At 40.4% G+C, this 24356-nt stretch overlaps 1 protein-coding gene across 6 annotated transcripts in view; it reads right to left on the reverse strand.

Annotated features, from left to right (window-relative positions):
- LOC18448245 (uncharacterized) overlaps nt 1-24356 on the reverse strand; it is a 53092-nt gene that overhangs the window by 19946 nt on the left and 8790 nt on the right. For all 6 annotated transcript variants that reach the window (XR_016055230.1, XM_088866313.1, XM_020675969.2 and 3 more), the window contains exons 4-6: nt 16406-16510; nt 16218-16298; nt 15968-16083 (exon numbers count right to left, since the gene is read on the reverse strand). Coding sequence is in view for 5 of the 6 variants with exons in the window: in XM_088866313.1 (XP_088722439.1) it covers nt 15968-16083; nt 16218-16298; nt 16406-16510 (302 nt within the window). In the remaining variant the exon portion in view is untranslated. The remainder of the gene's footprint in view (nt 1-15967; nt 16084-16217; nt 16299-16405; nt 16511-24356) is intronic.

Raw genomic sequence — 24356 nt, forward strand, 5'->3', positions numbered from 1 at the left:
GGGCTCAGCATGCCTCGACTGGACTCGAGCCTTGTATGCCGACCGTGTGAGGACCGGTTCTTGATGTTCTTGCGACCGTGATTCCTTAGTAGCTCGGTCCTTTGCTGTGATGGTGACCACCGAGCAATCTTGGACTTCTCGTTCAAGTTCGAGAACCCGAAGAGGGAAGAAGGGATTGTGAGGCAAGAGGTCATTCAGAAGGGTAACCTCAATTGCCTTGGGGGCCTCTCTAGTCAGGAGCTGGGGGCCTCTCCAGTCAGGAGCTGGAGGCCTCTCTTCTACTTGATCCTGAGACTGCAATAGGTTTCAGTTCAAAATCGAGCGTGCGACTTAGCCTGCCACGTCTTTCTTGAGCACGCGAGGGCTGTGTCTATCAGTTGGAGCAGAGAGTGAGGCCCCAAAACAGAGGGCAATCTAGGATGCAGCCTTGGAGATTGAAGGCTTCTATCTGTCGTCAAGCCTTTGCCACGAATTCCTTTGGGAGGTCCGGGACCATGGCTGACCTGGGGTGGCTGGCTCAAGATGGTAATCTTAAGGAAAACCTTTGAGTACTAAGTCTCGAGGTGCTTGCCTGACGAAAGAGGAGCGATAGAAGAAGGAGCTGGTTCACAACTCCGCCTAAGTTGGGATCGGGGAAGAAGCTGCGAAGTCGGTGCGTGTGCACCTTTAGAGATAGTCGTCCAAGTGACTTAGGGGTCAACCCAGGCTCGGTTAATCGACTCGACCTTAAAAGGCCGAGACCCACGAGCTCGTCTCTGTGAGGGACAAGGAGGGAGCTTGTCTTGAGTTGGCGCAGAATTGGCGCTGCCCTGAGTTGTGGAAAGCAGATGTGTGGCGCGTGCAGGATTCGGCCCGAGAAGGCTTAGGCCTGGATGCAAACTCAAGGCTACGTGAAATTTTCCCTGAGGTGTGGCTTGAGTGGTCGAGCCACGAGCCTTCAGGTGTGTGCGAGAGGTGGAGGCCACAAGATCTCCACCTCTGTGTGTCGAGCCTTTAAGGATAGAGGTTCGGGGTGGTAAAGGAATATGGGGAGTGGCTTTACAACGACTCTCAAGAGCAATGGCAACCTGCTTGCGTTTCGCAAAAGTGGACAGGGCAACCTTTCGACGTACCTCAGCAATATGACAGGCAAAGGACTTGCCAATAGCAGGGTGCGTGCTATGTATGGTGGCATGTGTGCCACTAATGCGAAGGGTCTTGGTGGAGGGTCCACCAGGGCTAGGAAGAGACGAGTTAGGGAACTTCAAGTCCCTTCTCGCAACAACCCAGGAGAACCTGGGAGTCGGACCGTGAGTCCTGATACAAGAGGAGTGTAGTGAACGAAGCTTGAGAAGCTCACTTCCCTGGGACAGTCACAAGTGCGGGGATGAGAAAATCCCCAACTCAGATGAATGGGTTGAATAACCCAGATGCCATGAAATATAGTGCAGAAAGTAAAAGATGATGTTAATCGAGCAAGAGCGAACCGACAAAGGGGTAATAAGTCCCCAGTGGAGTCACCAAGCCGGTTAGGTGCCTCGATCTCGCCTACCTGGATCCAGGTGATCGAGTGACATGTGTCTCGAGTTTGGACAACCCTGGACCTGAGACCGCTCTCTCGAGAACTTCGTTCACAGAATAAGGGAAGATGCCCAACTAGTGAGAGAGAAATTGAATGAGGTGGGGACCAATCTCACCTAGGTCCGTGACTTACTAGAGCTGACCCGCGCGAGCGCCCTTTTAGATCACTACAAAAAGCCCCCCAATTGCTTCAGCTGGTTTGGAATCGCCTCCCTTGACCTGCAATCTCCTTGTTTTCTGCACAACACTATCATGGTTAACTTGTAAGACAATTGCACAGAAGGACCCACCCTTGTCTTAGGGCAATGCACGTTCGTGAGAAGTTAGGGTGATGAAGAAGAGAGTTTGAATAAAGAAAAAAAAGAGAAGAGGACTTGATGAAGGGATGAGACTAACATGATACCTGGACCAGTGACCGACTCGGAGTGGTAGCAAGACGGGCATAGTACTCAGGACCAGCACGACAGCAATACTACTCGAAACAAAGGCTGAAATGTCTGTCCTAATCTGGTCTGGCAGCAAGACGGGCATGGTACTCAGGACCAGCACGACGGCAATACTGCTCGACATCAAGACTGTTATGGCAGTGCTAGACTGAGTCTACCCTCAGTCAAGTGATAAGAGAATAGACTAAAGAGAAGGCGCAAGACGGCAAAGAGATGGGTTCTTGACGGCGCTAAACATCGCTATCCGCAGTCGTGGAGTAACAGTGTCGCGGACCTTGGAAGGCGTCGGACACTGTTGCTCACAGTCAGAGGGTGAGCATTGAACTACAGATGGTGTTAGGCATCGCCATTGGCAACACGAGAAGTCTGCACACCCCTTTGCGAGCGGCGATGGCTCCTTGTGAAGCGGCGATAATTCCTTGACAAAGCACACGGTGATAGGCGTGGGACGCAAGAGAAGCCTATGCTCGGTAATAGGCACCGAGCGCAAGAAAGAAGCCTTCGCACGACAATAGACAACAAGAGCATGAGAAAAGCCTGCGCACGGCAAAAGGCACCGAGCGCACGAAGGAGGCTTGCGAACGGGCGATAGGTATTGCTCGACCCTTCGCAGGCGGCGATAGGCATCTGCATCTGCGATAGGCACGCAACAAGGTGAGACCCCTGCGGGCGGCGATAGGCATCGTCGTCTGGCTTCCGCGGGACATCAAGGACACATCTGGGGACGGCGATAGGCAGCGTCATCTGCGAACCTCGCTAAGAGATAGCGATGAACGAAAAGAAGGACAAAGAGGCTCGCGCATGGCGCTGCTATCGCCATGCGCGATCTATGAAACCACAAGAGAGGGAAGATAGAGAGAGAGGCATGCACGGCACTACTATTGTCGTGCATGGCCTCTGAGAGAAGCTCAAACAAAAGAGAAAGAGAAGAAGAGAGGAAAGAAGAGAGAGAAGAAGAGAAGAAAGAAGAGAAGAGAGAGAAAAAGATTTACCTTAAGCAGAGGGATACGGTCCCGAAAATTTCTCTCCCTCCTCTCTCTCTCAAACCGTGACCCAGCAATGAGAAAAGATGAAGTTTTATTAAGCAAAGTTTGATCCATGTACATGATAGTACGTGATATATATATAAAGTTTTGCCCAAACATGGATGGATTGATCAAAATTAACCCTTATTGCTGAAAATTAAGATTTAATTGAATTAAATAAAATAAAAAAATAGGGTGCAAAATGACTGATTTGCCCCTTCTTAACAATTGTAAAAATTTCAAAACAGTCCCTGCTACTGCTCTAGAACATGCATGATCTTTCATCGATAATCCGGGGTTGCTCTGGTGCCCGTCTGTTTGAAAGATGATTGTTTTCTTGTAGTGCTCAACAAGGCGATCGATTTGTTACCAACTTCGAGCCATGGATCGTGTTTTTAGACCACGATCATGTGACTTGAAATTCGGATGAATCTTGCAAACGTCGGATCGGTAGTGTGCTTGTTTCTTGATGTTTTTCCGTGATTTCTTCACTGAATCACACTGAGCATGCCATCCCGGTCGCGTGGCAATAAACGCAACTCGATTTCGTGCCCGGACGGAGATTTCGAAACTTTTGAGTTTTGGCAGCCACTTCATCAGCTACGTGTACGAAATCTAACCGTTTGTCATGTGTGGGGTTCAGACCAGTGATAGCCATGGACCTTATGCACGCGATGCTACTGGTTTCACGTCGATCGAGATCGCAAGCGTCATGATTTTGCTGCTGGAGCTAGGCGTGTCGCTGCTGATTTTCCTGCAACCTCCTTCACAGATCGGCAACTTCTATCTAGCTTTTCTTCACACTTGGATGTCGTCAAGGGGCGTGCCATATATCGAAACGCTCGTCTTGACTAGACGAAAATGCTCACAAAATTTGGGTATGATCCGACCTTGGACAAGTGAGATATGAGCGAAAGTCACTGTTCATGACTACCCCTTTAATGGTGATTAGTTGCAGGGCGGCCACACGGGAATAGTGTGCGGCTCCTCCTATTTCGGTCTTTTACCCATAACGTTTTCCTAGATGTCTGTTCAATAGTGGTAGTCCCATAGCTGTTTGACACACCAAAAGTAGGAGTTATAGGGATCCGTTTCAAGGTGCTAGAAGTTGATTCTGCTAAAACTGTTTCTCAGTCTGCAATGCCTTAGACATGTCGAAATGCGACAAAACTTGGTAGGAGACTTTTTGGAGTCCTCATGAAGATTTTCGTCATTTCTGGAGCCATTCTGAGACTATCGAAACTTCCACTGTTTGTCAGGCTTTATTGACCGGCTTTTCTTTTTATTCCGCATCGGAGACCCATGGTGCTGAAAAATGTCTTCAAACAATGTGCCACTAGGAAAACATCATTGCTTAAGATACGCCATCACCGAATCACCTTCATTGAACTCTTTTTGACATCAGTGACGATCAGCATCACCCTTGTACTTGTCATAACTTTCTTGAAGCTTTTCCAGTACTTGCCGATGAACCTCCTAAAGATGCTTAGCTAAGGCGTCAACATCTTAGGCAAAGGTACCAAATCTATAAACTATTTGAGATTGCCCATACATTATCTTAAATGGTGACCTCCTCATGGATCAGCTAAATATGGCCATTATATGCATACTGAGGTTGAAGCAAACCTGATCCCATTTCGAAGCTTGTCTTCTGCAAGGCTCCTCAAAGGATTTCCAAGGATGATATTAAAAATCTTGGCCAAACCATCAACTGCAGACAATAAGCACTATTCTACTGAACTTGAGTGCCTAATTCTTCCTTAGGATATGCCAAAAGGGACTCACAAATTTATATCTACTTAAAAATGATATTGTGAGAAGACATTATACTCCCACAGGAGTACACTATTTATTTACTCCCTCAGGTAAAGCCCTATCTAGGTTTAATTTTAGGACCCCAAATTTCGAGGATGTAACCTCTTCAGCCTTGAGATTGACCTCAAGAAAGAAGAATTCCTAATTGCATCCTCTATGCACTTAAAACAAATACTCAACCATATGTACATGATGAACAATGGACGTACTACTGATTTTTAAGTTTTTGTATTCCATACTTTAGCAGATGTATACCATTGTTTCTTAGATTCCTCTTCTAAGAAACAATGCATAAGTTTCTAATCTATTGGATGGAAATCTTATTGCTTGTAATACACATTGGAATCCTTATGTGGTAGTGATAGTAACCAGGGACCTACAAGATGAGGTACCGTAGCGTATGTCGTTCGTGGATGACATAGTTTTGATCGATGAGAGTAGAGGCGACATCAACAGAAAGTTAAAACAATCAAGGGATACTCTAGAATCTAAAGGTTTTAAAATTAGCCAGACCAAGACAAAATATATCGATATAAGTTTAGTAATAATAAGAGTAAAAATGAAGTAGTTAAAATTGATGGTCAAGAAATACCTAAAAGAGATTATTTCTGATATCTAGGATGGATGATCCAGTAAAATAGAGAGATTGAGGAAGATGTCGCACATAGAATTAGAGCTGGGTGGGTGAAGTAGAGATTTGAATCCGGAGTTTTGTATGATTTTCGCATACCATTGTGATTAAAGGGGAAGTTCTATATGATGGATTTAAGAGCAGCTATACTTTATGGGATCGAATATTGGGTGGTCAAGAAACAACATATCTACAGAATGAACGTAGCTAAGATGAGGATGTTGAGATAGATGAGTGGCAAGACAAGAAAGAAATTCGGAATGAATATATATGAGAGAATTTAGGTATGGCTTCAATAGGCGATAAGATGAGGGAAAAGTAGAGCGGGCTGGCCATGTGCAGCATAGACCTCATACAATATTGGTTAGGATGTTTAATTTGGCTCAAGTGCAAAGCTATAATAGGATAAGAGGGAGGCCCAAAAGGACAAGGATAGAAGTAGTATGAAAAGATATGGTAACTTTTGATCTTATTGGGAGTAAGGCCTTTGATAGAGAAGAATGGATGAACAGAATCCATATAACCGACCCCAAATAATTGGGATAAGGCTTGGATGATGATGATGAAGATACGATGATGATGATGATGATGTGACAGTTATAGAATGCGAGAATGAGCATTGAGCATCTCAATATCCACTTTTAGGCAATATGGTATTTTAATGTTTTCATAAAAAATGTAAATTATTTAAGGTGCTTGAGATTCCTATATTGTAATTAAGATTCAAGTATTGAGACCAGAATAGAATATCAAACTGATGGACAATCTTAAAACCAAAGTGAATAAGCCAAGCCACAGGAGCTTACTGATACGTAAAAGAAGAACTTATAACAAATGCATGCAGGACAGGCAATGTACATAGGTCTACATCAAGGGTCAGCATTGAAGTCATACCTCTACCTTGATTATGGACGACTTAACTAGGCACCTATAAGATAAAGTATCGTGGTGCATATTGTTCGCAGATGACATAGTTTTGATATATGAGACCCAAAACGACATCAATACAAAGTTAGAACTTTAGAGGGATGCTCTAGAATCTAAAGGTTTTAAAATTAGTCGAACTAAGATAGAGTATATGGAATGCAAGTTTAATAATAATACGAATAGAGATGAGGAAGTAGTTAAGATTGATAACCAAGAAATACCAAAAAGAGGCGCACTTTCGATATCTTAGGTCAATAATCCAAGAAAATGAAGAGATTAAGGAAGATATCGCACATCCAATTAGAGCTGGGTGGGCAAAATGGAGATGTGCAACCAGAGTTTTATGTGGTCGCCGCACACCAATGACGTTGAAGAGCAAGTTTTATAGGACAACTGTGAGACCAGCTTTGCTTTATGGGGCAGAATGTTAGGCGGTTAAGAAACAACATACCATAGAACGAGTGTAGTTGAGATGAGGATATAGAGATAAATTAGTAAGACAAGAAGTGATAGAATTTGAAACGAATACATTCAGAACGATTTAGGTGTAGTACCAATAGGGGATAAGATGAGAGAAAGTAGGCTTATGTGTTGTACGCCATTTTTGGCGTACTCCCATGAGCCCATGCGAATAAGGAGAGAGCCAGTGACAACCTAGTCTTGCCGATACCCAAGACACCGCCAGACCATGGGAACACTGCGAAATAAGCCTAAAACTGAGCAAGCTTTGAAGACGCGCTCTAACGGCCGTGAAAGACATGAAAAGGGTAGCTTGGGATGCCCAAAGAAAGCTCACAAAGTTTCGTCACATTCCGATATGTTTGATATGATCAGAACGAAACTCAGATCTCAACTCTAGTTCCTATCATGCTGAAAATAGTCCTTATAACTACAGCCGTATTTTTAAAGACTCAAAACAGTACCAGACCACCACCGTTAAATCCGGGACGTTAAAAAACCCCCAGGGACCAAATTTGGGCTCCATTGGACTTCCCAGGACCATTATGTGCCCAAATAACTACAAAAGCAAGAGGTTTTACACTATTGCGGCGCGGCCTCAGAGAACTAGTCCCCGTTAATGGAGACTGCGTTTTCACCTCTTGGGATGATTTTCAAACACTCATAAATGGGTCGTCTGGAACCAGAACAAGCTCAAGTTTTGACATAAGCTAGGTCTCAACGTCCCGGTCATTTTGATATATGGCACGGCTGTGAGGTAACATGAGGCGAGAGATTTCCTAGAGAGAAAATGAGACGAAACCAAAAAGATCTGAACTCCGAAGGAAAACATCCGGAGCTTCGTGAGAAGACAACTCAAATGGTTGGAACAACAAACATCCATCTCGTTCGTACTTTGGATACCCGTATAACCATCGAAGATCGTTGAAGTGTCTAATTCCTAGAAATATGGATCGTCGAGGACAAAGAAATTGTTGGGGGAAGTTACCATTTTTGTCTAGGACCAAGACGCTTGGAGATCCATAAATCAGATCGGCATGAAATTGGGTCCGTTGCGACCGCATCGCGAAGGGCTACAAGCTGGTATAAGTTTTATGCTCGATTAAAGGCCAGATACCACAGATTTCAAGGTTGAAAGGAGACATGCATTCCCGATCGCCGGAATCCCATTTTTCGGTGACCTCACGAATTTGGAAAAGATGCAAACGGATAGCAAATCGGACGAAACTGGGTGCAAAATGATTGTGACAGTGCCCTCTTCAATTCAAGACCAAAAAGAGGATGTGGAAGAATACCCGTGGCACCAAATCGGTGATCAAAGATTATGGACTTGGCCGGATTTTTACCCCTTTTGTGAAAAATCCGTTTCAAGACGGTTAAAGGCCATCAAAATGTTCATAACAGATCAAGCATCAATTCTACGATGATGGATCATCCAGATCACTGCAAAAAACACCTGAAGAAGCTCCTGAAGTCTAGCCATGGCAAGAGGCCCCTCATAGAGGGATGATTTTATCATTTGCTCAAAAGAACTAAGGGGTATTTTTGTAATTTTGTCCAAAAAGGTATTTTATTTTAATTCCTTTAAATTGTAATTTTCTACAATTTGGCTTAGTTTTGAGTATGCCACCCTTGTTTTGTGGCTGCTCTATATAAGCACGCTCAAGTCAATTGTAAAAACTAAGTTGGGAAGCGCAATAAAAATTGGGCTCCTGCCCTTTCAAGGCTTGCATTGTGTATAGCTTTCCACTTCAAGAGAGAGGAGAGAGAAAACTCTACCACCTAGGTAATTGCCCTTGTACCTCTTCTCTCCTTTCTCTTTCTTATTTCTCTCCTCTCTTTCATCCCCTTCCCTTTGGCAAATCTGAAACGACGCACTTCTCTTCCTTATTTTTCTCTCTGTTTCTCATCCCTTATCCATTGGCACACCCCTAGGAGCACACATGTCATCACCTCTATTCTCTTCGTCATTGTCATAGGTGCACGCCTTTTGTTTTACACGTCCCTCTCTCTCTTTGCTTCCCTTCCCTAACTATCTAACACGCAACTCTTTTCTCTCTTTTTCTCTCCTTTTCTCTCTCTTCCCTATTTTCTCTCCATCCCTTGCCCGCGCACTCTCTTCCCTATTTTCCCTTCTTTCCCAACACCCCCTTTCCTATTTTCTCTCCACCCGCGCCTATCACCCTATACTTCCTATCCGCCCCTAATATTTTCTCTCCCTTATCCACCTGCGTCTTGCATATCTTCCCGTGCAACTTTCCCTCCCCTTATCATTATCTCAACTACCTCTGTCTCTCTCTCCCCCAAACAACTTTTTTCTCCTTTCTCTCTCAAATATTTCTCTCTCCTCACGTGCCTCTTTTTCCTCTCTAACACGTCACCTTTCTCTCATCCCTCCTCTCTCAAACCTTCTCTCCTCTCATTTATTGCATGCCCAAATCATTATCTCTTCCACACGGGTTTTTTCTCCCTTCCACCTCACGCCACCTTTCTCTCTTCTTTTCTCTCCCAAATCTTCCCTCTTCTCCAAATCTTTATCTCCTTGACACGTCGTCTTTCCCTACTCTTTCTCTCAAACCTTGCCCCCTCCTGCACGCACCCCTTCCCTCTTTTTTTTTTTAATCTCATCTCTCTCTCCACGCCACCTGTCACTCTCTCTTACACATCTCTATCTCTCCCTCCTTCTCCATGCCACCTCCCTTCGCTATCCCTTACATTCTCTCACCTCTCCCTCTCACGTAGTTATCTCGTCTCTTTTTTTTCACCCGCGCTAAACTAATTGCAGGTAATCCTCTCTCTTCCCTATTTTCTCTCCTTACTCGCGTGTGCAAGACCCTCTTCTCTCTCCAAACTTTGCCTCCTCTCCCTATCCACCATGTACCACTCTTTCTCCCTCTTAGTTGTCTATTCTCTTCCTCTCATGCAACCATTTTCTCTCTCCTAACTTGTTCATTCCCTCTTCTCTCACCTCCACGCAACGTTTTTCTCAATTTTCTTTCTCTTCCCATAAATCTCTCAACCAAACCTCTCTCCCTCAACTTCATGTATATCTCTCCCCTTACACATATTCTCTCTCTCTTCCCCTCACGTACCTCTTCCCATCTCTCTCTCACCTCCACGCAACCTTTTTTATCTCTCTCACCCCACAAATCTCTCAACCAAACCTCTCTCTCTCACCTTCAAGTATATCTCTCCCCTTTCACCTATTTTCTCTCTCTTCCCCTCATGTACCTCTTCCTCCTCTCCCACACGTATTGCCCCTCTTCTCCTTAGCACACCTATCTCTCTCAATCCCCACTCACACTTACACTTCCAGTCACACAGATATACTCCTACTTCCCACTCACACTTACACTTCCAATGACACACACGAACTCCCACTCCCACTCACTCACTTCACTCACATTGTGCACTCTCGCTCACACACTCACTTCACCCACTCACACTCACACTCACAATCAAATACTCACTTCACTCACCTGCACACTCACATCGTACACTCTTTACTCATACTCACTCGCACACTCACTTCACTCACTCACACACTCACTCGTACACTCACTTCACTCACTCACACACTCACTCGCACACTCACTTCACTCACTCACACACTCACTCGCACACTTACTTCACTCACTCACACACTCACTTCACTCACCTGCACACTCACATCATACACTCTTACTCACACTCACTCACACACTTACTTCACTCACTCAAACACTCACAACCTATAATGTCCTAACACACTCCAACCTTCACAACCCCCTCTAACCTTTAGCTTAGACCCTCAATCCACCATACGTTACCAATAGGAGGAGATCCCGTAAACAAGTATACCCTAAAGGCCATTCATGGTGTGTGGATTTAAGTGTTGCGCGAGAAAGAGAGGGAGCCGAATTCAAAACCACGCTGCGAGAACAGTCGGAGCGCTTTCGAGATGATCTAAGAGGGCAAATCGCCCCGACGCATCCCCCAAACCCAACACGGTAAGGTAGGTGCTTGAGCCCTTCTTTGTCAATTAAAATCTCTCTTTGTTGGTTCCTATCCTCACGAAGAGTACATGCGCACGCACACGTGTAGGCCCAGCGGGCGTTTGAGAGAGGAATCCTCCAACTGGGCCACCCGCATCCGGGCCAACCTGGGACAACGAGAAATCAAGTCCGACCATTATGTGGCTTGGCCATGTGTGATGCAAACCCAGTATAGCATCTGTTAGGAGGTGTGAGTTAGTTCAAGTGGAAGGCTCAAAAAGGGCAAGGGATATGCCTAAAAGGATATAGTTGGAAGTAATAAGAAAATATATGGGGACTTATGGCTTCACTGAGGGTATGGCCCTTAATAAGCAAATGGCAGACCAGGATTTATGTAGTCAACCCCAATTAGTTGGGAAAAGGCTTTGACGATGATGATTGATGCTAAATAATAGAAATACATATCGAAGTACCAATTGGCAAGATGCTCGAGAGCTTGACTTGGCCAATCCTCAAGCCTTGCCAGTCAGAGCACATAGTTGGTGTTTTATTATAAACCAGTTATCATAGTGGAGCTTCCCTAAATGATGTTAGATGGATTGAAGGGATCAACCTCTCTACCGAGGTACATGCTATAAGACAAGAGGTGACAAAGGAGAATAGGATTTATTTTTGTATTTTGATTTTTTTTCTATTCCAAAGATAAACATCCCACCCCACCTACTAGCAACAGCTTTTGCTTCATGCTTCTGTGGACCTATCTTTTGAAGAATTAAGCATTGGTTACCATAAGTTTGTATAATCAACATTATCCATGTCCCTGGAGAGCAACTCAAACACATACAGTTAAGTAAGTTTGCTACAGCTGCAATTACAAAATTTCATTGCTTCCATGATATGGGTGTCATTTTGTCGTCAGTTGGCATTTCTCATTTGTTACAGCCATTATTTCATTTCTTATTGAAGGTAAAAGAAAAAAGATAAAGTGACAAGGCATACAGATAGGTCTCCAAACATTTTATTAATTGATTTCAATAGGATAGTACAATATCTAGTAACAGAAGCACACATATTCTACATGCATCTTGCAAATTATTTATGCTCATTAAGTGAGGAATGGAACCTTGATTCATTTTATCTTGGATGTAACCAAGCTCAATATCGATTCTAATGTATGGTTGGCCTCCACATGAAATCTACAGTTTGTTGGCATTTAATATTAATTAAGGGACCATGTTCCCACCATGTTACCAGGAATTATGGTTATCATTCTTCCTGAGCAAATTCAATGCAATGAATTATCATATTTGATAGCTTGTGTTCGCTCATTAACAACTTGCTTTCCACAAAAATGCATCTTAACTAACATGGGGTTTTGACATAAATTACTTTCTTTAATACATGCCCTGATGGAAGTGTGAAAGAACAAGGGCTGTCTAAATCTTTGGTGAACATTTTAGACTTTTACTATGTCTATAACTCTATATCAATCATTTTCATTTGGGCAAGTCTTTTTTGCAGGCCATTTGGCTGATATATTAAAACTGCATTGTTTGCAGGTCCACTTAACAGTAAACATCACTTTGATAACAACATAGTTAGATTACAATTTCGAAATAATGATTTGAGTTGGGAAAGATTGTTCCTTTCTTGTTTTTCCTAGACAAGCATAGAATGAATGAGTGTTTGTGGTTTCACCATTTGGCAAAAGGCATTGAATGTGATTTTCCTCTTAGAAATTTATGTATCATCTCTCATTTAGGCTCAAGTGTTCTTTTATTAGCGGGCATGGATTAATATACCTTTTTATCCGAGAAAGATTATATATTATGACAAATTCATTTCTTCCTTTTATGTGCACTTCGAATTGTCAACCAAGTACAGCACTTGTTAGGAGGTGCGAGTTAGTTCAAGTGGAAGGACAAAAAAAGACAAGTGGTAGGCCCAAAAGGTCGTGGTTAGAAGTAGTCCAAAAAGATATGAGGACGTATGGCCTCGATGAGGATATGGCCTTTAATAGAGCAGAATGGCAGACCAGGATTCATGTAGCCGACCCCAATTAATTGAGAAAAGGTTATGATGATGATGATGATGTGCACTTGAAATTGATAGGGATATCAATCCTATAAACACTTATGCACATGTTCATTCAATTTTTCTTGTTATGTTTGAAGTGGAATTGGTCTAAGGATGAGTACCTTAAACTTTCCCTTAACACATCCCAAGCCCAAGTAAAAGCGGTGGGCTATGTTCAGTAGACAACCAATGTAATACTTCGCCAAAACTTACTATAAATCCAGAATATACAAATTCTGCTAATAGAGCAGACTGACCCCAATTAGTTGGGAAAAGGCTTCGACAATGATGATGATGATGTTCAGAGATAATGGTTTTTAGGAAGCCCATGAAGCTAACCACCACCTTGAAGAACAAATCTGCTACATTTGAGGCATCAGGGTTGTTGCTGCAATGGATAAAATGCACCATCCTAGAGAATGGTCCACCACCAAAAATCGATAATCTCAGTCTCTAGCTGCGCAAGCAAGTCTGACCACAAAGTCTATACTGACATCTATCCGTGGAACAGTAGAAATAGGCAGATAAGGATACAAGCCAATGTTTTTTGTCACATCCCACATTACTCTACATATCAGCTGACATCTCTCTTAAGTATCAGCCAATAATATTTCTCCTCCCCTAGTGTAATAGTTTTATCTTGTCTGAAATGCTCACTGACACATCCACCATGGAACTCGCCACTGATCTAATGCAAAGAGATCCCTCTAGAATTCATAGCCGACTGCCTTTGAAAAGAAACCCATCCTACAAGATATATTCCAAAGAGACATTGTCGCCTCACACACTCCTCAAATATCCTGTAAAAGTATGGTCAGTAGCATATAACTAGGTTAGGACTTCAAGCCCAACCATAAAAGTGGCAAGAGCCCCCGAGAAAATAAAATATCTTGCTTAATGCACCAACTATTTTATTAGGCTGTCCTACTATGTTGAATCACAAAGTAAAATTCCTGCAAATAAGAAGTCCATTTTGCGTGGAATTTACTCAACTTTTTTTGAGCATTCAAGAATTTCAAGGCCTCAAGATCATAAATGTAATAAACTGCCTCTAGATAAGATAATGCCTCGACTATCAAGGTGCATGTCCAATGGCATGGAGCTCCACATTGCACAACCTTGTAGTGGATTCTTGGCCACTTGCAAAAAGCGCCAACTATGATGCCAGATGATGCAAATTTTGAACAATAAATGAAAAACTAAAAAAAACTCTGATAATTTGATTGAAAATAGAAGGAAAACTAACAAGTCTAGCTTCAATGGGAACTCACTAGAATTCTTAAAGAATTATGTTCTTAAACAATAATTAAAGCTAAATAAAAAACCAAATTACAACCTTGCTTGTATACTTTATTTGGATGTGATAACACTAATTTTAATGTAATTAGAACTTCTTATTAAAATTTAAGACAAATGGGAGACTTTTGCCCTTGAAAATATAAATTATGAAGACTCGCCCTAAGAACCTGAACTGATATAACCAACTTCGTGGAGTAACTTTTTGCTTCAGTGTCAAAATCGTTTTATGATCCCATTCTAGAAATGGAATTGTAAGCCCCATGTTGCAAAAATCTGCAAAGTAGATTTTACCAGACTAAATAGCCAAAAAAATGCCTCTGAAGACCTGAATATTAGCCTTGAAGATTGTTTTGCAAAGTCGGCCGGCATCAGGTGCCACCTAGGAGCCCCTTTTACTAAAAAATTGGTCCCTCAGACCAGATGGAACTCTTTTGCTCTAAGATTCATAAGGATTAATGAATACGATTATGGGTCAGTTGTCAAAATTTTGGTTACTTAAAACTTGGTTTTCTTTGCATGCTTTAGGAAAGAGAGTGCTACTACTATCTACTAACTTTTGCTTGTCCCTCAGGGCATTCCAACAGTTAATTTTGGCTGGACTTGACTCGTTGTTTCATATTTTGACGGCTTTTTTCCATCTCTATTTTTCAGGAGGAATGCTCCAACAAGAGAGGCAAAGGGATCCCACGCCCTTATTTTCGTAGGCAGCTATTCATTTATCAAATTAGCCAAAGTTAAGAATGCCTTCAGAATCCTTAGCTTGACCACTCATTATGAGCTCCATTCTGATGGCAATCCTGTAACATAGCTATATGACCTTGAACTACTTAACTGAAAAAAGAAGTGCATTTTGATAAGAAAGACTCGGGCCCATGAACGTTTTTCTTGTTTCCTGAACTGAAGTGTTTAGGTGAATGGAAGGTATGTTCGTGTCTCTAGATACAAGCTATTGACTTCATGTAAAATGGGGGCTGAAAGGGGCCACAACAAGTGAGCTCCATATTGCACAATGAGATAGAACCCTTGAAATATCCCTCTTCTAATCATCGGTTGGTGAAGCCCCAAACATCTTATCACTACAAGACTGGATATCAGTTTCGTGATAATGTAATAAGTAGAATGGGCATAATTCAAGAAAGACCCAATAAGATGTCAATAAACAGGTTGTGATACATCAAAGGAAGTCCAAGAAAAAGAGATTCCGCTAGCTCCATGTGAAGCCTTGATATATTAAACAGAAGTTGATTGGGCAGGTTGATCCAACAAATTAATAGCCTACTGCTACATATTCTGCTTATGATGGCAGAAACGGGAAACGGGGGTAATCTAAAAACAGGATGTGTAGTTGCCCATAAATTTCTATGTAAAACTGTGTGGAAAATCTTGTATTCTTTATATTTTTATTCCAAAGGTTGTAGACCATCTCTATACTCCCATCGCAATCAAGTATAGCATGACTCCTTGTAGCCGAATTGATTACCATGAAGCTAGTCTTTCTATTTCAGTTCCACAGTGCTACATCTGTGCTCATTTTTCACAACAGATGCCAGTATTCTTACCTTAACTCATAATATGAATGCAAAGGATACTGAAGATGAAAATATACTACTGAATCCACTATCCGAAATAGCACTATCTACTCTATCATGATAAGACATATTAGGGTTTCCAGTTGCTAATTTTATATCAATACAACATCATCATACCACAATGGTAGACTATGAAAGGAACACCAAAATAAAAAGACTCGCATACCATTTCGCTTGTTTTCTTCCACTAACATGAATTGCACGTTGAGACCACTCAAACTGATCCCACTCACTGGCTGTCCCATCATAGTGGAACATAAGAACGGAGAAGTTCTCTGAAAACTGACAGCGGCATCAAGTCAATTAGTTATTTGAGGAAAGATATATATATATATATATATATATATATATATATATATATATATATCAGACTTATTACAATCTGCCTGAACTTAAGGTTATGGAATTAAATATACCTTGGATACTATATCATTGACAATGTCCATTTGACGCATACCAACCGTCAAGACCAAAAGGTACTTTGACTTCACAATGTCCTAGAAGATGCTAAGAAACATGTCAATGAACATATCATGAAATGTTACCCAAAAAATAGCAATTTCACAGTTCAAATAAACGTCAATCTACTTTTGAATTTTCATACCTCACTAGGATCTCCATATAATCTACGAAGCTCCAAATCTGATTCAGATACAACAATACCTGGTGGCAATAATTCTGCTCCGCGTGGATTTTTTGTTATGCAGATCTACAACAAAATGATTTTAGTTTGTGAATAACAAAAGGTCCAACAGTAACATAATTTGATTTCTATAGGACCATAGTAAAGTCTAATATAAATTTCATGTAAGCTCCCTTTACCATGACAAGGGCACAAATTCAAGTAAAATGGACTGCAGATGGGAATCAAGAACACTATAGTCATTGCTAATAATTAACTAATCTCAGAAATTACACATCAATCTTTAGGATTTCTATGCCATCCATCATACATCTAACTCTAATTTCTTACTAGAGATGAACATATTTAAGACATTGCTCTTCGTAAACAGAAAACAACAAAGGCAAAGAACAAGGAATCACGTTGATATGAAAGAAGGTTCAATTGAAAGAAATGATAGAAACATAAGCATAATAGATAGAGAGAGAGCATAGAGACACTCACACACATAGCATTACAGAGAGAGGGATTTGAAATTCTTCATAATCCATGAAAAAGTCCTAAGATACTTGGACAAGGTTAGGGTCTGTCAGGATGTACTCGTCATCACTTATAATACATTGTTTCAATAAAATTAATCCTAATAATTGAGTTATCTATTCTTTAGTAGTGTCTGTTACAAAGTTATCTAAGATAAATTTATATGCAGTTTTATATTAAGTTTGTTTTTTGAAAAGACATGTTTACTTTATTCATAGTAAAATCACATTTTTTTAGCCTGAAATAGCTGAAAATAGCTAGAAATCACCAAAACTGTAAATAACTAAATAACATTACACATAATACAAGAAAGGTACCAAACTACAAACAAAATAATATTATGGCAAAGTATATTCATTTTAGAAGCATATTCCAGATAAAATTAACTGTCATCCAAAGAAGCCCTTATGTACTAGTATGTTGATGTCAATAGTCAATCAATACGATTTGGTACCATAATTTTTCAGGCACTGTTTAATTGGGAGGACGATTCTTACCCATGAATTTCGAATACCTAAAATTTGAACCCATTTGCATTTCACATAAATCTTTGATTAAAGAATCACATATTTCTAATATGTGGTCTTTTGTACAAGAAATCATCATCATCGTCAACATCATCAGAGCCTTTTCCCAACTATTTGGGGTCGGCTACATAAATCCTAGCCCTCCATTCTACTCTATGAAGGACCATACCATCAATGAGACCATAAATTCCTATTTCTTTTCTCACTACTTCCAACTATGTTCTTTTGGGCATACCCCTTGCTCTTTTTAAGTCTGCCACTTGAACCAACTTACACCACCTAACAGGTGTTGTACTGGGTCTGCGCTGTACATGGCCAACACACCTAAGTCCATTTTATCTCATCTTATCACCTATTGGAGGCACACCTAAGTTCTCCTGAATGTGTTCATTTCAAATTCTATCTCTTCTTGAATTACCACTCATCCATCTCAACATCCTCATCTCAATTACATTCATCCTATGGGTATATTATTTCTTGGCCATCCAATATTGCGTCCCATAAAGCAAAGCTGGTCTCAAAATCATCCTATAGAACTTTCCCTTCAGCTTCATTGATATGTAGTGATCACATAAAATTCCGGTTGTACATCTCCACTTTGCCCATTCAGCTCTAATTCTATGTGTGACATCTTTCTCAATCTCTTCATTTCTCTAGAATATCGACTCAAGATATCGAAAGTGTGCTCTTTGTGGTATTTCTCAGTCATTAATCTTAACTACTTCCTTGTTTCTAATCCTATTATTACTAGACTAGAATTCCATATATTTTGTTTTAGTCCATCTAATTTTAAAACCTTTAAATTTTAGAGAATCCCCCCAAAGACACAACTTCGAGTCTCACCAATCAAAACTATGTCGTCTGCGACAACATACACCACGGTACCTCATTATGTAGGTGCCTAGTTAAGTCATTCATAGCTAAAACAAAGAGGTATGGGCTCAACGCTGACCCCTGATGTAAACATATTGCCTTTGAAAACTCATTCGTCTCTCCACTAGTTGTTCGTACACTCGATAGCGCTCCCTTATACGTATCTCTCACTAAGGCAATATAATATCTTGAGACTCCTTTATGAAACAAAGTCTTTTGTGAGACCTAATATTTTGAAAACTCATGACCTGTGGATACACCCATCGAGCCCATCTAATGAAAAACCTAGCACATCCCTAGACCTCTCTCCCCCTCTCTCTTGTTGCACAACGCTACCACACCCCACCTTGGTGGGGGCCTACACACTAACACAATCTTTCTCTCAAACTGTAAACATCCTCTAACACCCACTCCCACCCACCCCAACAAACCCACCAGCAGTGCATAAATACCCGTTCTTCCTTCTCCCCCAAGCCTCTCTCACAACTGTCTTTGTTTCACCCTCTTTCTCTCTCATATCTCCCCCCATTAAGCAGCAAAAACCCTCCTCATTTCCTCTTATTCTTCACCATTGTGGTGAGACTCTAAGAGCTTTCCTCTCTTCTTCACCAAAGCTCTGGCTTCTTCCCTTCTTCAAAACAACATCCCTTCTCTTCCAAGCTTAACACTAAAATCTCCCCCATAGAGCTTCACTTTCTAAATTCAAAGAAGCATTTTCTTTCCTGCCATCCCTCTTCTCTTACTCAGTCTTTGGAATTTTAGTTGCCTCTTTTGTGAGGCTGAAGTCTCTGTTGCTGATGAGCAAATCCATAAAGCATGCTTTGGTTCATGTTGATATTCCCGATCAACAGGTTTCCAAGCTCTCAAATCATCGAAGCAAGCTCGCTCGTTCCTCTCTGACATGTAGCAGATCAGACTACCTTTTCATCTTTCTCAGATCTCTTGTTCGTCACATTTCTCCCTCTATTTACTATGTTGTATGATCTCTTCTATGGAGGTCACTAACCTTTGAGAGTTACTTGGTCTTGTCAACAACTGATGCAGCAGCTGGACCAGAACCATAGGTGCATACTTCTTCCTAATCCCGCAATGAGTTAGCGACATTGTTGAGAAGAGATAGTGGGCTAAAGGTTTTATGCTATTGGAGAGAGAAAAAGACCGTAGAGAGTTGCTATATCATTCACGTGAAGTTCGGGAAGCTTTTTTTTTTTTTGGGTTGGGGGTACGGGGGGTAGCTACCATCCTCAGCCATGAATGAATTCTGGCTATAGATCATAGATCAGGTTTTGCAAAAAAATTGTTTGATGACATGCCCAAAACGATTTGATGGAAACACTTACTGAACTGTGGCAATGGATGCTTAGGAAATGCTCAGAAGGAATCCACAAATTTTAAAATTGGTCCCCAAATAGGAGAAAACAGAAATACAAGTCAGGCATCTCTGATTTCCAATCATAGATTTCGAAAATCTATATATTTCTCTTTGCTCCACCAAACGGCACGTCGACCCCCTAGGATATCCATAATTATCATCATCATCATCATCAGAGTCTTATGCTAATTATTTGCGGTCAGCTATACAAATCATGTTATGTCATTCTGCTCTATCCAGGGCCATATGCTCAATTAAACCATAAGTCACCATAATTTTTCTCACTACTTCCATCCATGTCCTTTAGGGCCTTCCCTTTCCCTTGTAAATCCTTCCACTTAAACCAAATTACCCCTCCTAACTGGTTTTGTTCTTGGCTGATGCTGCAAATGACCAAACTAGCTAAGTCTATTTTTCCTCATTTTATAGCATGTTTGAGCTAACCCGCATACCCATAAATTCCCTCAAATGTATTCATTATGAATTTTATTCTTCCTTATCTTACTATTCATCCATCTCAACATCATAATCTCAACTATACTTATATGTAGATATGGTGTTTTCTTGATCGCTTAATATTCCATGCCATAAAGCATGGCTGGTCTTGCAGCTATCCTCTAGAAATTTCCGTTGAGTTTCATTGTTATATGGGACGAATCACACAAGACTCCAGAAGCATATCTCCACTTCATCCAACCAACTCTAATTCTATGAGCAAATTCTTCCTCAATCTCTCCTTTTTTATGGATTATCAACCTAAGTTATTGAAAAATAATCTCTTTTAGGAACTTAATGACCATCAAACTTTGCTAATTTCTCATTTCTACTCATATTAGTACAAAACTTACAATCCATATATTTTGTCTTAGTCTGCCTATTTTTAAAACCTTTAAATTCTAAATCATTCCTTTAAAGTTCTAACTTTTCTTTTACGCCATCTCTAGTCTCATCAAGCAAAACTATGTAATCCGCAAACAACACACCATATACCACGAGACCTCATCGTGTGATTCCTAGTTAACTAATCCATAACTAAAGCAAAGAGATATGAGCACAATGCTGAACCCTACCTACTGTCACTGGAAACTCACTTGTCTCTCCACTAGTTGTCTTGACATTTGTTAGTGCCTCTTGTACATATGCCAAACCATGTCAATATACTCTCTTGAAACTTCTTTTTTTATCCAAAACCCACCAAATTATCTATCAAGGTACCAATCTTATGATTTGTCTAAATCAATAAAGACCAACGTCTCACTCTTCGGCTCGCATGCTCTACTTGCCCGAATGACTTGAACTTATCAGAGAATAGACTGTATTTTCTCTTTTTTCTAAACTTCTAAATCAATTACCTAAGTAGGAAATACCCTCAATGATTTACCTCCCTGTCAAAAATCTGAAGTGATTTCCGATACACTTGTCTCATGTCTTAGTCGTTACTCAATCACTCTTTCCTACAGTCTCATAGTGTAGCTCATAAGTCGGATCCCTCGATAGTTCGTACAACTCTGTATGTCTCTTTCGTTCTTGTAAATAGGTACCACAGTACTTTTTCTCTATTTATCTGGTATTTTCGTTCTCTCAAAATCTTGTTAAACAACTTGGTCAACTAGAATATATCAATCTCTCATCATGCATTTCCAACCACTATTAGTATACTATCTAGTCCTAAAGCTTTTCCTATCTTTATCATTCTCAAAACTTCTTTCACTTCAGATATCTTGATCATATGAAAGTAACAACAACCTTCGACCTCATTTATGTCAATGGTTCGGCCAAATGACGTGCTTCCAGAGTAGGTCGTAATTTAACAATTTCTGAAAATAAATACTTAACGTTTCATTAACCTTGTCATCCTTAACCAGCACCCTCTGATCCTCTCCCTTAATGTATTTAACGTGACACATGTCCCTATACTTCTTCTCTCTCATTTTTGCTTGTTTGAGGACATCTTTTTCACCTTCTCGTGCTATCAAATTATCGTGTAGATCATCATATGCTTTAAGCTTAGCCTTGCTATTTTTTTGCATTTCTCTTGGCATATCTACATTCTTCTAAATTCTGATCATTTGTATTCCCTTGCCAAGCTTTGTAATAGGATACATGTAAATATACGTCGTTATAATTCATAAATATTAAATGTGAATGAAATAACATTACGTTTGGTAGTGTATATGTATCTTGTGCCTAAACTGAATTATATCATCTCATACATCGCAAAAACAAGCGCAAATATTTTCAAACATATATCAAGCACCTAGCTAATCTCAAATAGTTAGGATAAGGGTCGGATGATGATGATGATGATATCAAGCACCTAAAGCATACTTATCCCACACAACGAAAAGTTTTTGGTATGCCTACCGACTCATTTCCACTCTAGTTCTCAAGGATTTTAGGATCCATAATGCATCCTAAATCCTCAGAGCTATGAATTTGAAGCTCCAAAAATAGTCTAGATCTTAAGATATTTGAAGAATTGAAATGAATGGTCAAAAAAGGGCACAAGACAGACTGGCTTTTGTGCTCAAAATTCATTTTCTTTTCTTTTTACAAATTCATGGTCTTAGTGGTCAAGAAGATAGACAAGTTTTGGATCCAAAATCCAACTTCAATATGGATAGCAAAAGATAGATGGACTAGAATTATACATATATTAAAACCCTGAACGACTAGGTTCCTGGAGGAAATCCACTCGGGACTCACCGCGTCTTATGAGTGGATCACAAAAATTCCCAAAAAATCAGAAAACATTTAGGAAAAATAAAAAAAGGAAATGCTTACTAGAAATATAAAAATTTAAGAAAACATATATCATCATCATCATCATCAAGGACTCATCCCAACTATTTGGAGTCACCTACACAAATATTGCTCTGCCATGCTGCTCTATCAAGGGTCATACCCTCAATAAGATCATATGTCACCATACCTTCTCTCACTACTTCCAACCACATCCTTTTAGGCCTTCTCCTTGTCCTTTCAGAGCCTTCCACTTGAACCAAATCGTACCTCTTAACTAGTGTTGTATTAGGTCTACGCTGCACATAGCCAGTTCACCTAGATCAACTTTCCTGATCTTATCACCTATTGAAGACAAGCTTGAATTCCCTCGAATGTAATCGTTTTAAATTCTATCATTTCTTGTCTTGCCACTTATCCATCACAACATCCTCATCTCAATTATATTCATCTCATAGATATGTTGTTTCTTGACTGCCCAATATTCTGTCTCATAAAGCATGGTTGGTCTTACAGTGGTCCTATAGAACTTCTCCTAGCTTTAATTTTGTTTGTGACATCGTCCTCAATCTCTCCAATCTCCTAAATTATCAATCTAAGATATTGAAAATAATCTCTTTTAGGCATTTCTTGACCATCCATATTAAGTACTTCCTTGTTCCTACTCCTATTATTACTGAACTTGTATTCCATATATTTTGTCTTAGTATGGCTAATTTTAAAACCTTTAGATTCTAGAGCATGTTGGGCTATGTGACCACTTAAAGGCGTTAAGAGAGCATGTACTGAAATTATTCATGTAGTGATGTGATGGCTCCAGTAGGAGTGTGGTCCGGGGTGGATTGTGAGGCATCGCTGATGCCATGAATCACCTGATATTTGATGGGCTATGTCACAAATTGATGTATAAAACCCGTAGCCTTGGGCATTTGTGCGAAACCCCAAGCATTTGTGCAAAATCGATAAGGGTTTTGATGTGGGGTCATCCTATAATGAGGTCAGAGTTAGGCCCAGGGTGGTTGGCCAGGATACAGGGTGTAATCTATGGGCTACGATTGTGTCTCCTTCATTTATTGGTTAACTTTGATTGTCCAAGCATGAAACCTTGTGATGGACTGTGGGTCATAGCAATTGTTGGGTCAGTTTGAGAAGATAACAATGAGATGTAGTTTCTAGAAGGGATAAAGTCCTCAATATATTGTGATATTCTTGGCTCTTTGGATCCTTCCCACCAAATCTTTTTAAATATTTTTAATTATACTTTAGATAATTAAAATGAATTTTTAGATCCCTCTGGATATTTTATTTCAGTGACAGAGGATTTTGAGATATGCTAAAATCAATTTTCTGGATTTATTTATTTCAAAGAGAAAGGAAAAATATTTATTGATTTCTAAAAATCTATTTTATTCATCTAAAATTCATTTGCGGGTCCCACTAGGTGGGGGCATGGTGCCCACATAAGCCACACATGGCGCGCGCCCCACCTCTTCCTCCTTTCCTTTATTGAATGGCTTGGCAAGCAAGCCTTCTAGATGCTTTTGAAATTAAAAGAAGACGTTCTGAAATAAGGTTGATTGTTTTATAATAGGAAAGTGTAGAGATTGATTAAAATTGAACTTATTGAAAGTTATGTGTAATTTTCAGTTTTATGTATTGAATGAACTTGTCTTTTGGTGGCATGCAAGTGAGAATCCATGGCATCTCTTGTGATTCTCTTGATTTAAAGGTTGTATTTGGACGTGTAAGTGAACCGGGTGGTAGAATAAAAGAAAAGAAAGAAAATTTTTAATGGGTACATACTTGCCTATGTCACGTAGTCCTACTTTTAGTGATGTCGCCTCTAGTCTCATCAATCAAATTATGTCATTCGCAAACA

The sequence above is a fragment of the Amborella trichopoda genome, chromosome 5 (assembly GCF_054954075.1).
Source record: "Amborella trichopoda isolate Santa Cruz 75 chromosome 5, AtrichopodaSantaCruz75HAP2 v2.0, whole genome shotgun sequence".
In the NCBI taxonomy this organism is placed as follows: Eukaryota; Viridiplantae; Streptophyta; class Magnoliopsida; order Amborellales; family Amborellaceae; genus Amborella; species Amborella trichopoda.